This window comes from Vulpes lagopus, chromosome 2 (genome assembly GCF_018345385.1).
Source record: "Vulpes lagopus strain Blue_001 chromosome 2, ASM1834538v1, whole genome shotgun sequence".
NCBI classification, from domain to species: domain Eukaryota; kingdom Metazoa; phylum Chordata; class Mammalia; order Carnivora; family Canidae; genus Vulpes; species Vulpes lagopus.
The window spans coordinates 66,789,466-66,805,146 of NC_054825.1; the positions used below are offsets into that span (position 1 = coordinate 66,789,466).

The 15,681-nt window shown below is 39.1% G+C and overlaps 1 protein-coding gene across 1 annotated transcript in view; it reads left to right on the forward strand.

The window, feature by feature from the left end:
* SHC4 (SHC adaptor protein 4) overlaps positions 1–15,681 on the forward strand; it is a 127,713-nt gene that overhangs the window by 97,923 nt on the left and 14,109 nt on the right. The window contains exons 8-10 of the mRNA XM_041745191.1: positions 419–590; positions 3,228–3,288; positions 10,158–10,337. Of these exons, the coding sequence (XP_041601125.1) occupies positions 419–590; positions 3,228–3,288; positions 10,158–10,337 (413 nt within the window). The remainder of the gene's footprint in view (positions 1–418; positions 591–3,227; positions 3,289–10,157; positions 10,338–15,681) is intronic.

Here is a 15,681-nt window from a genome sequence, read left to right on the forward strand (position 1 = left end):
CTGCCCAATATCTAACATTTTTTTTAGGAGAATATTTCCAAAATGGTACAATCAAAGTGTGCTGAAGATACTCAGGAAAACTTTTTTTTATGCTCCACTGGCAAAAATGACTTACATTCAGAGTTCATATATGTGTTTGTGTGTGTATGTGTGTTTCTTAATCACTGGGAGGAGACACAAAAGCATCACCCTTGGCACTTTTTGTTGGCTTACCCTACTTTAATTGTCTATGGAAAGCTAAACAACTCAACCATCTGGTTGCTTCCATCCAGATGTTTGACATCACTTAAGAAGAGCTATAAACTTAAAACATGAATGCAAAGTTTTTCAGATGATTTGCATGGTTCTGATCCCTCTGCCTCCCCTACAGCATTTGAATTCCCGCCCAGCCTCTTGGGGATTCTTTTTTCCCTTACAGTGAGGGGGTGCCTATTGATGATCATGCTGAGGAGCGAGAAGATCATGAGTATTACAATGAAATCCCAGGGAAGCAGCCACCTGCAGGTGGTGTTTCAGATGTGCGGATCAAAGTCCAAGCCACAGAACAAATGGCTTACTGCCCCATACGGTGTGAAAAGTTGTGCTACTTGGTAAGTCATGTTTTATTGTTACCGGAACTTAGCAATGTGATTCTGTCCTTGTCACTAGAGAGTTTAATTTGAGAGTTTTCAAGCACTAGTTTAGAGAAAGTATCATCTTCCTCAATACAGAGCCAGAGAATGAATCATTGTTGGAGCCTGCACTAGATCATTTTTGCTCTGAATCCCCCAACTTTGGCCGATGTGGATGACTTCACATCTCCCTTCACTAGGAAGTCCAGCATGTTATTTTTAACATCACCCTTCTCCATCTCCAGTCTTCCTATGTTCTCCTTGCTGCTCATCCTTAGCTACGGCCTCCACAGCTGATCCTTCACCTGACCTCCTGATATCCTCTCCTCCTTTCAACCCTCTGCCTTTGTTCTGTTGCATCAACCCCTGTCTCAGTCTTTATTTTCTCTTTGTCTACTGGTTATCCCTCTTCCATCTGCTAATAAATTTGGATTCCTCCAACCAGCTCATAATGTCTTGTCTCCTTCTCATCTTCCTTTTTTACCCATAAACTAGAAAACATTGTCTCTATCCCAGGTTTCACATCAGCACTATATTTCTAAGATCTGAATTCTGCTTGACGACTTGATGGGAATCACTTTTACAGTGGTCACCAATGGTTTTTTTGGTCACTGATGGTTCAAATCAATTTTCTTCATCAATATTCTGAATCTGTCTATAGAATTTGATACCTGTAGGCTGCCCCTTCCTTTTTGTAGACCTCTTCTATTATCTTCTAAGGCTGTGTCATTCTTATCCCCCATCTCTTTTGCAGCTTTTGAAACCTTTGTCCAACATTTTATTATCAATTTTTTCAAACATACAGAAAAGTTATGTAAGAGTTATACATTGAACACTCATACACTCACTGTCTAGAGTCTACGATTAACTACATTTAACATTTCACCAGGTTTGCCCTGTCATCCTATATAGCTATCATCCATCAGTACGTCTTAATTTTGGTATGTTTCAAAGTAAGTTACATCTTTTTTTAATTTAAATTTTGTTAGTTAACATAGAGTGTAAAATTGGTTTCTGGACTAGAATTCAGTAATCCAGCACTTACATACAACACCCAATGCTCCTCACAACAAGTGCCTTCCTTAATACCCATCATCTGTCTAGCCCATCCCCCACCCAGTCCCCTCCATCCACCTTCAGTGTGTTCTCTGTCATTAAGAGTCACTTATGGCTTGTTGCTTATTTCCCTCTTTCTTCCCCCCCCCCCCCCCATATATTCATCTGATTTCTTTTTTTTTTTTCTTCTGCCGGGGGGCTGTAACACTCGAGGGGTGGGCCCCTCATCTGATTTCTTTCTCAAATTCCACATGTGAGATCATATGGTATTTGTCTTTCTCTCACTGACTTATTTCACTTGACATAATACACTTCAGCTCTGTCCACATTATTGCAAACGGCAGGATTTCGATGGCTGAGTAATATTCCATTGTGTGTGTGTGTGTGTGTGTGTGTATATACACACATACCACATCTTCTTTTTTTTTTGTTTTTTTTTTCACATCTTCTTTATCCATTCATCAGTCAATGGACTTTTGGGCTTTCTCCATAGCTTGGCTATTGTTGATAATGCTATCACATCTTTTCTTGTTAGACCTTATTTTCTTCCACTCACCTACAAATCCAAGCCCTTGCCCTTACCACCCTTGCTCTGTGTTTGGCCTCGACCTTGGTTTCTCCTCTGGTATGCCACCTGTATACACATTGTTCCAGCTTCTTTGTTTTCAATTACTACCTATCTCTCCAGCTATAATGCAATAGACATTACATTGCTTATGTTAAGATTGAAATCAGCATTTTCTCCTTGATTCCAAATCAGATTCCTCTACAGATTTACTCATGTTTATTAATAGTACTGCTCTTCTTTCATTAATCTGCAGTCTTTTGCTTTTCTCACTTTGGGCTCCACATCAACTCAGTCTTTAAGACCTAGAATTCTGCCATGAAATCGTTTGAATCTATCCCACCTCTCATATTCCTGTTGCACCTTTCTGAGCTCTGGTCTTTACTTGCCCAGGTGATTCTGAAAACTCCTTCCTTGTCTCCAGTTTCATTCCCCCAAACCATTCTGCATGGTACTTCCAGATCAGTCTTTCTGAAGGATAGATATTGCCCTTCTCGAAGGCATCAGTGATATCATCCCACTGTTGAAGACAATCTAGATCTAGATCCATAGGGGATCAGTGCAACCCCTGATGGATGAGATTGTCAAGGTTGAAAAATGAGCCTGGCATAAACCTCAGTAGAATAGGGCTCCAATCTGTCACTATTAGATAGAGGTTTGCTAAATACTATTTATACAAAGTGTCCTGGAAATCACACTTTCTGGCCTGAGACTTGGATTGAGTCCTGGCTGGGAACCTCCCAAGCACAGGCAGCAACCCTCAGGATATAGGCCTTATGTTGGCAGCCTTTATGACTCCTCGCTCCAGACCCATCTTTGCAGCCCCCAAATAATGCACTCCCATAGGACTCTATGCTCCCCACCCAGAATCTCAGTTCCTGTCGGAAAGTGAATTTGTCAGCTGTATTCTGCTGGGAGCATCTGCTAGTGTTGCTTTTTGAAAGTATGGATATATACTATGTTTGTAAATGTTTCACAATTTGTTGTTTGTGCAGCCTGGAAACTCCAAGTGCAGCAGTGTGTATGAGAACTGTTTAGAACAAAGCAGGGCAATAGGTAGGTACAATTGTCCTCCGCCATCTGCCGCTCTCCTTATTCCTTGTAGGTCATGTGGTTGTGTGTGGCCCTGGCTCTTAAAGACTTCCTGGGGAAGTCCGGTTTATATAACCAAACATATAATACTTCAGCGGCCGGCTTTCCACACTCTGAGAGTCCCAGAATGCCACGCATGTGTCACTTGACAGGCTCATGACTTAGACTCACTCTTGTGGGCTCTACCACACTATCATTCTACCTTATGAGGTCTTTCACTGCTGTAACATCATGAGAGGTCTTCCTGGAAAGATGCTTCTCTGCTTAAAACTCAAGGGAGTTCCACTTCAAAGAAGATCAGACATTAAGCTAATGTGAAAATCAATGCTTGTCAGATCCATTAGAATTAAGGTAAAATCTTTAAGCAGAAAACAAAAAGAAATCTGAAATGCAAGAGACTCAATTAGGGGGTCCCATCTACTCCACTTGCCCTACTTCCTAGGGCATTAAATGTCTTATTACTGCACGTGATAGTTATGTTGGGCACAACTTTTCCACAACACAAATGTAGAATATCAACCATCCAGGTTGGACATACGTTGTCATAAAGTTATGCCCTAGTTAGTAATTTGATTTTTTTAAATTGTTGAAGGTACATATTTCTTTGGGAAGCAAAGTTTTATAGCATTAGAGAGGGAGATAACTGGATGGTATTGATAAGATGGTGGAGAAATAGAGTTGGATAGCCATGCTTAGGGACTCAAATTAAATTAGCAGGAATTTGGCACCTAGAAGGTAAGCACTTCTAAGGGTATATATATATTTTACTTATTTATTTATTAAGAGATTTTATCTATCCATCTGAGAGAGAGAGAGAGCATGCCCAAGCACATGAGAGAGAGCACAAGCAGGGCGAGGGGCAGAGGGAGAAGCAGACTCCCTGCTGAGCAGGAGGCCCGATGTACGATTTGATCCTGGGACTGAAGGAAGATGCTTAACTGACTGAACCACTCTGGCACCCCTAGAATATTTTCATTCTTCTTATGGAATTATGCCATTGTAACCTATTAATTTAATTTACTTCTTTTGAGACAGAGAGACAGAGAGAGAGAGCGAGCGCGCGCAGTGGGTAGGGGGCAGAGGCAGAGGGTGAGAGAGAATCCCAAGCAGGCTCCACCCAGCATGACATAAGACTCGATCTCACAACTCTGATATTATGACCTGAGCTAAAATCAAGAGTCAGACACTTAACTGACTGAGCCACCCAGGTGCCTTAAATTTTATTATTTCTTATATGTGGGAGATACATAAAAATTTATCATTTTAGGTACAGCTATGATTCCTACCTTCCTCCACCATGCAAAAATAACAGAAGTAGTGGGTTTAGATGGTATTGTTAATTCTTTAAAAATATGGTTCTTTTTGGTAGCTATTAAAATTCCATGCCATTCTTTAAAGTTATTTACAATTTTAACCTAACTCTAAGTAATATGACTAAAACAAATTAAATTAAAGGTAAGTGCAAAGGCTCCTAGAAGAAAAGTATAAATGGAAACTAGAATTCCTGGTGTGCCAGGACCACATCCTAGATCACTGCACATAGAGAGGACAGCAGAGAGAGTCTTGGACCTAGACAAAGAACTCCTGAATTTTTGGTCCTATCAAATACCTCCCTTCCCAGCTCATCTTCCTCCTCTCCATTAAACAGTCTTGATGGCACAGCCTGTGTGGCAGCCATGTGACATGTGGCACAGTCACATGGCTTCTGAGGGGAACTCACTGAAGGAAAATCAACATTACTAAAATGATGTACCATATGCTAAATCACAACACTACCATTGAAGAAAAGGGGCATGGTCTCCTAGTTTTTTGTCAAGAGCCCCCAAAACATACATTTGTGAAGGAACTAATGGTTATAGAGGTTATAGAGGTACTGTCTCAGTCTTATTCAAGATATTTCTTTTTGTAAATGTAATCTTGTCATAGAATCCAACTTATTGTTTCTGTTTATCTTGGTTTTATTTCTCCTTCAAATCCAACAAACAATGTAACCCCTTATTCTTTTGTGATTTATATATGTCCTAAGCCAATATAAGCAGATCCAAACTTATGAACAGACTTTACTGAGAGCCTGGAATATATTTCCAGAATTAGTTCATTCCAGAATTAATTTTAGCCATGATGACTATCTCCTAGACAAGTGCACCATGTTCTACTCTTCTGGTTTGCCTGTACTAGAGCTTAAATACATATTTTGGAATGACAAATACAATAGAAGTTTCTATTGCAAGTGGCTGTTCTTCAGTTGCACTCCAACTTTGAGAGGATTGGAAACCAGTACAGAGCTACCTTCCTTGTGGTGGCCTTAAGGTAACAGTTCATAACTGGGAACTTTTCAGAATCTTGGTGAGGTGAGAGATGGTATTCGCAGTTTGGAAAAAGTCCTTCAGCTGGATACTTTCTTCCCTTGAAAATCAGAGCTACAACATTGTTTTCTTAGAAAAGCAGTTCTAAGTTCCAGTGAGAATCCAGAATGCTAGGAAGCCATCTCCCTAGACCTCAGCCACTAAGACCATAAGTTAGAAGAACTCAACACCTGCTCCAGGAGCAACAACAATTAAGGCCACTCCTATTGTTGTAGGGAGGACTTTACTACTATGGTGTCCATTCATTCACAGACACCCAGAAATCAAGTACTCCTATCTTGGGGCCTGCCTGTGACTACTAGGGCATATGTTTAAAAACTTATCTGAAATTCTTGACCAGTGAGCAAATTAATAGCAGTTGCCAGAATAGCAAATACATAATTTTTACGGCTTTTCCTTGAGATTTATACATAAGCATTTGAGAGACACCTATACAAATATTTTCAGTAAGATCTGGCCTTTTCCTCCCAAGACATTTATTTATTCAAATACTGACTTACAACTTGAATTTCAGTATATTATAAGTACTGCAATAGTCTTCTGGTTTTTGGAGAAGTTAACTATATTTATCACCAGACTTATAAAAGATACCTATCCCTACTTTTCTTTTTTTAAAGCTTTCTTTTTTTAAAAGATTTTATTTACTCATGAGACACAGAGAGAAAGAGGCAGAGACATAGGCAGAGGGAGAAGCAGGCTCCATGTAGGAAGCCTGATGTGGGACTTGATCTCATCATGCCCTGAGCTGAAGGCAGACGCTCAACCACTGAGCCACCCCAGTGTCCCTCTATCCCTACTTTTAAATTCCTTTATGGAAAAAATTAGCAAAATAGAATAATGTTTTCTAAATGGAAATAAGATATTTTTGATCAAAAAGACATTAAATTCTCACAAGCCCTAAGGGCTTGCACTTAAAAACTTTGGTTCTTACAGTATATACACTATGTACACTATGTATTTGTTTTTTGCCACCAATCCTCTCTTCAACAGGTTGGATCGGTTCTTGGAGTAATACTTGGCAAAAATAAGTTTTGGAATGCACAATGGCTGGCGTATGTGGTTAAACTCTCATCAGCCACATACTTTACCCAATAAAGATTTTAAATTTGGGTATAGAGTGAAATACATATTAAAGGCAACATTACTGAGTTAAATATAATAGTGCGTTTGGAAAAAAGAAATGGTCATTTTCAAGAGAGACTGGATACAGGCATTAATGCTTTTGTGTAATTCTATGGGATGGTAAACCTGATGTTGTTACCTCATGCCATTCTCTGTAAGGGGCAAATGAGTCCGTGCCCTGTGCTAAAGTTTGACTCAGAACATACCGGGGTCAAATATGCTGAGAAAGGAAGACTGAGGCAGATTCAGCATCTGTTCATTCAGCTGACAAACATTTTTCTTTTGAGCACCTGCTTCATACTAGGCATTGAAGATGAAGATATACAGATAAATGGGTTCTAATCTCTTCTTAAGGACTCGAGGAATTTGCAGTCTCAAGGGGAAGACAGACGAACAAGTAAACACATACCTATATTATGTTATGGAGTGGCGCCTGACCCAGCCTTGGGGAGGGAAGCACTAAGGGGGAAGCTTCTTGAAGGAGGTGGATTCAGAACAGAATCTTAAAGGACAAATAGGAGTTAGGTACAGACAGAAAGGGATAGCAGGAGATAAGAACCATTTGCAGAGCACCAGCATCAATGAATAAATAGGTAACTGAGCAGATATTAATTATTTATTAAGCAGGCACTATTCTGTTAGTGTCTCATCCACATTCTTTCATTTAATCCTCACTACCATATTTTTTTATTTAAATGCAATTTGCCAACATATAGTATAACACCCATTGCTCATTGCATCACATGCCCTCCTTAAAGCCCGTCACCCAGTTACCTACCCAACTTCCCACTTCCCCTTCTGCAACCCTTTGTTGTTCCCCAGAGTTAGGAGTCCTGCTAATTATAGTGGCTGTGAGTACTATCATTAGATAATATTTCAATATCTCAAGATAATATCTAAATGTATATCCCAAAATACAATAGAGCATTTGATAAAGAAAGTAGACATAAATCCACATTTCAAATCTTGATCATTTTAACTTTTGGGAGACCAATGTTCTGATTTAATTAGGTCATTCTTGTTTATAAGCTCATAATGCAGCTGAGGAAGATTTTGTAACAAAAAAAGTGATCTTCAATCTTTGATTTATTTGTAGTGATCTTTAACCACTTAGCCATTTATGAAAGTAAGTTCAGTTTAAAGTTTAAACTAGATAATATTCATAGATCCATGTAACCAAACAAATGGAGACTGTCATATATTGTAAAATGCAACAAAGAAACGAAATGCCCTGACCACCCCTCCTTCTTTAGAAATCTCACTCCTCCCTCAGGATATTCCACATATAGAATATGAGGGAGGACAAGGTGATGTGTAACAGCTGACAGACCAAGAGAAAAGGAGTAGGTAGTAAGGCTGTAGTCTTCTGACTGGGCTTCTCCTATTTGATATACTCTTGGGTCTCCATATTTTATAAGAATTTTAGCACTATTCATCATGATGTGAAATCTGATATAAAGTTGGTTCTTTTTGGACCACATTAAAGGGGTTTAATGACTGAAACAATAAAAGGACTGATGTTGACTGATGCTTTATGATAAGACAATGGAATGTGAATGTCATTACTTCAGGGCAGCTTCATGATAGCACATATGGCCAAAAATATAAATGTTCCATCTATCCTGACATTCTGAGGACAGAACCATCTGGATGGTACAAAATATTTCCTGACATCAGGTACTGAAATATGGTGCTATTACCCATCCATTCAGTAACACTTTGTTGTCATAAGTATATGCCAGGCATGTGCTAGAAGAAAAGATCTCTACATTCACGGAACATGCAGTCTAGATGGCATTAAACAAAATGACATAATAGAATTAATTTTTCTTGTGATATGGACTTCAAAGGTGAAGAAGAAACTTCTAGCAAAGCAGAGAGACTTGGTGTAGTCTAAGAAGGTCAGAGAAGGCTCTACTGAGAAAAGAGATGCTTATACTGACACTTGAAGAGTGTGGGAAGAGCATGGCAATCAGAGAAAATGGCCTTACAGTGGAGATTATTCTTCCAGAAGGGCAAAGTGACTGAGGAACATGGAGTTGCAAGGGAAGCTGGGTAGATGGGATCAGAACTTGGGGCTTGTTGAAAAGTTTGAGCTTTGGGACACCTCCTGGGTGGCCTAGTGGTTGAGCATCTGCCTTTGGCTCAGGGTGTGATCCTGGGGTCCTGGGATCGAGTTCCACATCGGGCTTCCCACGGGGAGCCTGCTTCTCCCTCTGCCTATGTCTCTGCCTCTCTTTCTGTGTCTCTCATGAATAAATAAATAACATCTTTAAAAAAAGACAAAAAAAGTTTGAGCTTTATCCAAAGAGGAATGGGAGGCAGTAAAGAGTTTTTTAAGCCGCTGAAAAATATGACTAGGTTTTCAAAAAAAAGATCATTTTGGCCACAGTGTATAGAACAGAATGGAAGAGAAGGGAACAGGGTAAGAGGGAAGAAGGTGATAACCTAAGGGGTGAGGTCTTTCCATTAAATTCCAGAATAAACATCAACAGTTGGTTAGAGGCTGAGCTTGGCAAAACAAAACTTTGGGCATAGAGAGAAGACAGACTTTCCATTCTTAATAATTTAAGTAATAAGGTTTTGAAAAACAGTTTAGGGACACCTGAGTGTCTCAGCTGGTTCAACATCCAACTCTTGATTTTGGCTCAGGTCATAATCTCAGGGTGGTGAGATTGAGCCCCACATTGGGCTGGATGTGGAGCCTGTTTAAGATGTTCTCTCTCCCTCTCCCTCTGCACCTCCCCTGCCCACTCATGCCCCATGTGCACATGCTCTCTCTAAAAAAAGGTAGGGTGCCTGAGTGGCTCAGTGGGTTAAGCATCGAACTCTTGGTTTCAACTCAGGTCAAGGATTGAGCCCCAAGTTGGCCTGTGTGTCTCCCTCTCTGTTCCTCCCCACTGTTTGCATATCTCTCTCAAACAAAATCTTTTTTTTTTAAAGCAGTTTAAATAATAGATATTCATGTTCTGTATGACATATGTGTTTTCTTGATTCCTGGACCACAGCCCTGAGCAGTGTTATGTGTGGGTTTGTGATGTTTGCTGGACAGTTGGCTGTCTTTTTTTCTCTGGCTGCTCCTCTCTTGGGTCTTCCTAGTTTGTTTCCTACCTGGTGATGAAGCAGTAGGTCAGCTGAGGGATGGGCGGGGAGGGTCTGGGAGGCCAAGGAGAGGGTGCTTTCCCTGAAAGCCTGGTGTGTATCTTGTTTTTACAGGTCTAGAAGTCAGTACTCAAATATGTATAGGAGGGGAGTGGCTCTTCCTTTCCTATCAGTTCTAGACTCAAACATGATTTTACTTATTGTTTACAAAGTAAGACATATGTTGATCATTAATGATTACAGGTAATGCACAGGAGAGAGGAGTGCAGTCCCATCGAGATGCCTCATTAATGAAGCACACATGTCGAGTGGATTTCTTCAATGATCCCTGCTACATAAACACACAGGCTTTTCAAAGTACACTTGGCTCTGCCCCAAATCAAAGCTCAGCTCACGTGTTGGGGAGCCCATGGCACCGTGAAAGTAAGTCACTGCTCACTATCTGTATGAATTTCCTGTGGCTACTGTAACAAGTTACCACAAACTGAGTGTCTTCAAGCAACAGAAATTTATTTTCTCACAGTTTTGGAGTGGTTCCCTCTAGAGACTCTGGAGGAGGATCTGTTCCATGCCTCTTTCCCAGCTTCTGATCACTATTAGCAATTCTTGGTGTTCTTTGGCTTGTCAACATATCAATCTCTGCCTCAGTCTTCACATGGCCTTCACCTCTATGTCTCCAAACTTCTCCCTCCTTTTTCTAGGACAATACCTTTCTCTTCTAGGTGGGCTCTAAATCCAGGAAGATCTCATCTCGAGATCCTTAACTTAATTATACCTACAAAAGCCCTTTTACCAAATGAAGACACATTCATGGGGACTATGGATCGGGACTTGAACATATCCTTTTGGGTGCTGCTGTTCAACTCACTATACTGTCTTTCAGTTTCAGGAAGGCTGTTTCAGTGGCCTCATTTTTAGGGAATGAAAAGGATTGTTTCTCACCTCAATATTATACCACAGTTAATTGTGAAGTGTTATGAATTTCAAGGTTTTGGGACTTTGATTTTGAATAATCTTTTCAGACACTTTAAATTGGCTCCCAACTTTTAGTTTCTGCTGTGTGCTTTTGCTGAAGGAAGGACTATCTAAACCAGGAGATAATTTTGAATTTGTTGGTTTGCATGAGGAACAATGACTATTATTTGGCTCTGTTTAGTGATGGTTTTAATTTTATTCATTTCAAAATTCCTTGGTAAGTCATCTATATGGTACTAAAATAAAGTGGCTCCTTTCTTTAGCCATGTATACTGTGAGTAAAATACAGTAAGACAAACATCATTTTCCTACTAAATTGCTTCCAGAGGTAAATGTATAAACAGGAACATAAATAAGTAAAATCAAAGCAAATCAAAAGCCTACAGCCAATTAAAAAACAAGTAAACCCAAAAATGCTTTTTATAAAATATTAAAGTGTATTGGGTTCAAATTTGGGTGAGCCAAACCTGGTTCACTCCAAAGATGGAGATCCAATCATTCAGAAAGTCCTTTTGCTAGATGAGAATGCCTCTCCAGACTGCCAAGGGCAACTTTCCAGTTAGTATGAGCAATGACAAGATGAAATTTAGCAGATTTTGGTGAGCCTGGGCTTTACCAGACCACCTTAACTCCTAAACTGAGAAACAAAGGTCCTGGTTGCCAGCCATGGGACAAGTGAGCCATTGTCTTGCAAGCTTTCCAAAATCAGCCTTGGCACCCAAACAACCTGATTGGGTTCTCTGGAAGCAAACACTGAGATGGGGCTTTGGCATGCAGGGTCTTTATTGGGATCCCTATCAGGAAGGGATCAGCCATCAAAAAAAGTGAAATCTTGACATTTGCAATGACGTGGATGAACTAGAAGATATTATGCTAAATGAAATAAGTGAATCAGAGAAAGACAATTATCCTATGACCTCACTCATATATGGAATTTAAGAAACAAAACAGATGATCTATAGAGGAAGAGAGGAAAATATAAAACAGGATGAAATCAGAGAGGGAGACAAACTATAAGAGATTCTTAATCATGGGAAACTGAGGAGGGTTGATGGAGGGGAGGGGGTTAGGGAAGAAGTAACTGGGTGATGGGCATTAAGGAGGACATGTGATGTAATGAGCACTGGGCATTATATAAGACTGATGAATCACTGACCTCTACTTCTGAACCAATAATACATTATATGTTAATTAATTAAATTTACATTTAAAAGTAAATTTAAAAAACGGCTAGGGCATGTAGCTTAAAGTTCATGACATCTGGATAATGTAAAGTCCTTTCAGTCAGGATTGGATGGGAATTCTTATTATTCTTATTGTTTTTTTATTATTTGCTAAGTTGTCTGTCGCCTTCCACAACCAAATTTAGTAGTGAAAAGAGGGATAAGATTACCATAATAAAAAACCTATGTTCACAAAAGAGAAGCTTGCAAGACACACAGGGGTCACTGGTACATAGCAATTACCAAATCCCGTAGTGCGGTAATTGTGAAGACTCCTTGAGCTGGAAGTGGAGAAAATGATTTGCTTGGACTCTGGTCCAGCTTTATGAGAGGAATTTCTTTGTCCATTGTTATCTGTGGGCCTCGACTGTCCTCTGGGTTGTTCCTGCCATTATCCTTTGTGTACACATCCAAAGTTAATGTTGGAGAAAGTGCCTTTTTTAGGGGCTTCACCACATTTATAGCCTATTTTCTGTGGGTGGGGACTTGATAAATTGGAGTTGCTTTGGAGGCCCAAAAGCCATAGACAAGGAGAAATTATGATTCATTGGCAATGTAATTTCCTTAAAAACTTAGTAGGATTCTCCTTTTTTTTTTCTTTTTTTTAGGATTCTCCTTTATTTGCTTAGAGTCAATTCCTCATGAAATTGCCCACAATGTTCTTTTATTATCCTCATTGCCCGAAGGATGCCTTCTTTCTTTCCTGTTATTGATATAATTTCTGTGTTCTCTCTTATTGATCTGTGTTCTTTGAGATTTATTAATTTAATTGATCTTTCTAAAGGACCCAGGTTTTGGTTTCATTTTGTCTGTTATTTTCTATTTTCTGTTTCATTGATTTCCATTTTTACCTTTTCTGTGCTTTCCTTCCACTATCGATTAAATTTTCTCTTCTTTATCTAGCTTGTACTATATTTTCTTCCACTGTCTTTGTAGTTTTATTTCCACAGTTACATATTTATTTCTCATGAACTTTATATTTTCTGTGAAGTAGAGGGTCTAACTTAATTTTGCCTATGTAAGTGATCCAGTTTTGCAAACACCATTGACTAAATAATCTCCTCTTTCTCTAATATCACTCTCCACTAGACTAGATTCTTTCTTTGTATGTGAATCTGTTTCTAGGCCTTTATTATACTTTTTCTATTGCCCTACTTCCCTGTTCTATTACCAGTATATTAACTAGTATGGCTTTATAATATATTTTAATAGGCATATAATTCTTCCTTTATATTACAAATAATTTTTCTCTGGGTACTATCTCGAACTTTCACTTATTATTGACATTTTTAAAAAGATTTTATTTTATTTATTCATGGGAGAGAGAGAGAGAGAGAGAGAGGGAGAGAGGCAGACACATAAGCAGAGGCAGAAGCAGGCTCCATGTAGGGAGCCCAATGTGGGACTCAGTCCCAGGTCTCCAGGATCACACCCTGGACTGAAGGCGGCACTAAACCACTGAGCCACCCAGGCTGCCCTATTATTGACATTTTTTTTGTTAATATCTTTTTCTAACAACGTTTTAGACACTCTACAGAGGTGAATGTGTTTTTCCCCTCAATAATGCAAATAAATTCCTGTTCTATAATTTTTATATGCCCAAGATTCCATATTGATAAACGGTATGCAGTCAGTTCTCATACTTCATGGATTCCATATTTGAGAATTTGTTTACTTGCTAATATTAGTTTGTAACACCAAAACACTCATGTAGAACTTCTGTGGTCATACGTAGATGTGCACAGAGCAACAAAAAATTCGAGTTGCCCAATGCACCCATTTCCAGCTAAGGTGAAAGTAGGGTCATGCTCTGCCTTCTTGTTCCGTCTCTTCTGTTATAAACAAGTACCTTCTGCAGTCCATTTATTGCCATGTACTTTGAGTTTTTGTGCTATTTGCTACTGATTTTGCTCATTAATATCATCTCCAAGTGTTGTGCTGAAGTGCCATATATCGCTCGTAAGTGCAGAAGATTGTGATGTACCTTACAGAGAAAATCCACATCCACATATTAGATAAGCTTCATTCAGGCATGTGTTGGCTTTTAAGTTCAGTGTTCTTGAATCAACAATGTATATGAAATAAGGTAACTTTAAATAGAAATACACATAAAACAAGGTTATATATTGATCGACTGAGGAACTTGCTGTGTCCTGAGGCTCAGAGAAAACTAACCCTGCATTTCTCCTGTGGATGGTGTTTCAGTTTTCACTAAATCAGCATTCATAGCAACTTTGTAAAATAAAACTCTCAATGAAGAGAACTGACTACTCTCAGTCCTTTCAAATCAGAAATGGAGTCGTTTTAACATGTCATGGGGGAACAAAAGCGTAGGCTTTTCTTCCCACAACAGAAAACTGAGAGTTGCCCGCCAGCCCCAACACTTTTCTCACAAATTTAATCTCCCTTCCGATTTTGTCTTTAGTTATTTGGCTATCCTGATATTTGTATACATTTTTTATTCTATAAACAGGGTTTTTTTTTCTAATTCAAAAGTAACACAAGTACTCATGGAAAAAAATCCAAATAATAAATATGGTATTTAAAATAAAATAAAATGTCCCTTCTCAAGCTTTAATACTGTATTCAACTCCCTACATATTAGCAGTTTCTTCTGATTACTACCAGAATGTTAATGAATAGTTAAGTATCTATCTGCATACTTATGCATATCCATCCACCCATCTATCTACCTACCTATCAACCTATCATCTATCTCCTTTATTTTTTTTTAAAGATTTTATTTATTTATTCATGAGAGACACACACACACACACACAGAGGCAGAGACATAGGCAGAGGGAGAAGCAGACTCCATGCAGGGAGCCCCATGTGGGACTCTATCTCAGGACCCTAGGATCATGCCCTGAACTAAAGGCAGATGCTCAACCACTGAACCACCCAGGTGCCCCTATCTATCTCCTTTAAAAAGAAATAAAAGTTATACCCCCTTAGAAGTTATGATAACCTCCTTCTATACTTGCTTATTTCACTCTTCCATTTTAGAGATTTACAAATTAGCATGTAATATCCTTTGTTATTTTCTTTTTTCCAGTTTTATTGAAATATAATTGACATATAACATTGTACTAGTGATTTGATATATGTATATATTGCAAAATGATTAACACACTAACTTTAGCGTGGTATCCATTCATCACCTCACATAGTTACAAAATTTCTTATGTTGAGAACTTTTAAGATTTACTCTCTTAGGAACTTTTAAATATGCAACACACTATTGTTAACTATAGTTGCAGGATCCCTGGGTGGTGCAGCGGTTTGGCACCTGCCTTTGGCCCAGGGCGCAATCCTGGAGACCCGGGATCGAATCCCACATCGGGCTTCCGGTGCATGGAGCCTGCTTCTCCCTCTGCCTATGTCTCTGCCTCTCTCTCTTTCTCTCTCTGTGACTATCATAAATAAATAAAAATAAAATAAAATAAAAGACTGTTTGAAAGATTGGAATTACTTTCTCTTTAACTGTTTGGTAGAATTCACCTGTGAAGCCATCATGTTCTGGACTTTTCTTTGCTGGGAGGTTTTTGATTGGTGATTCAGTCTCCTTA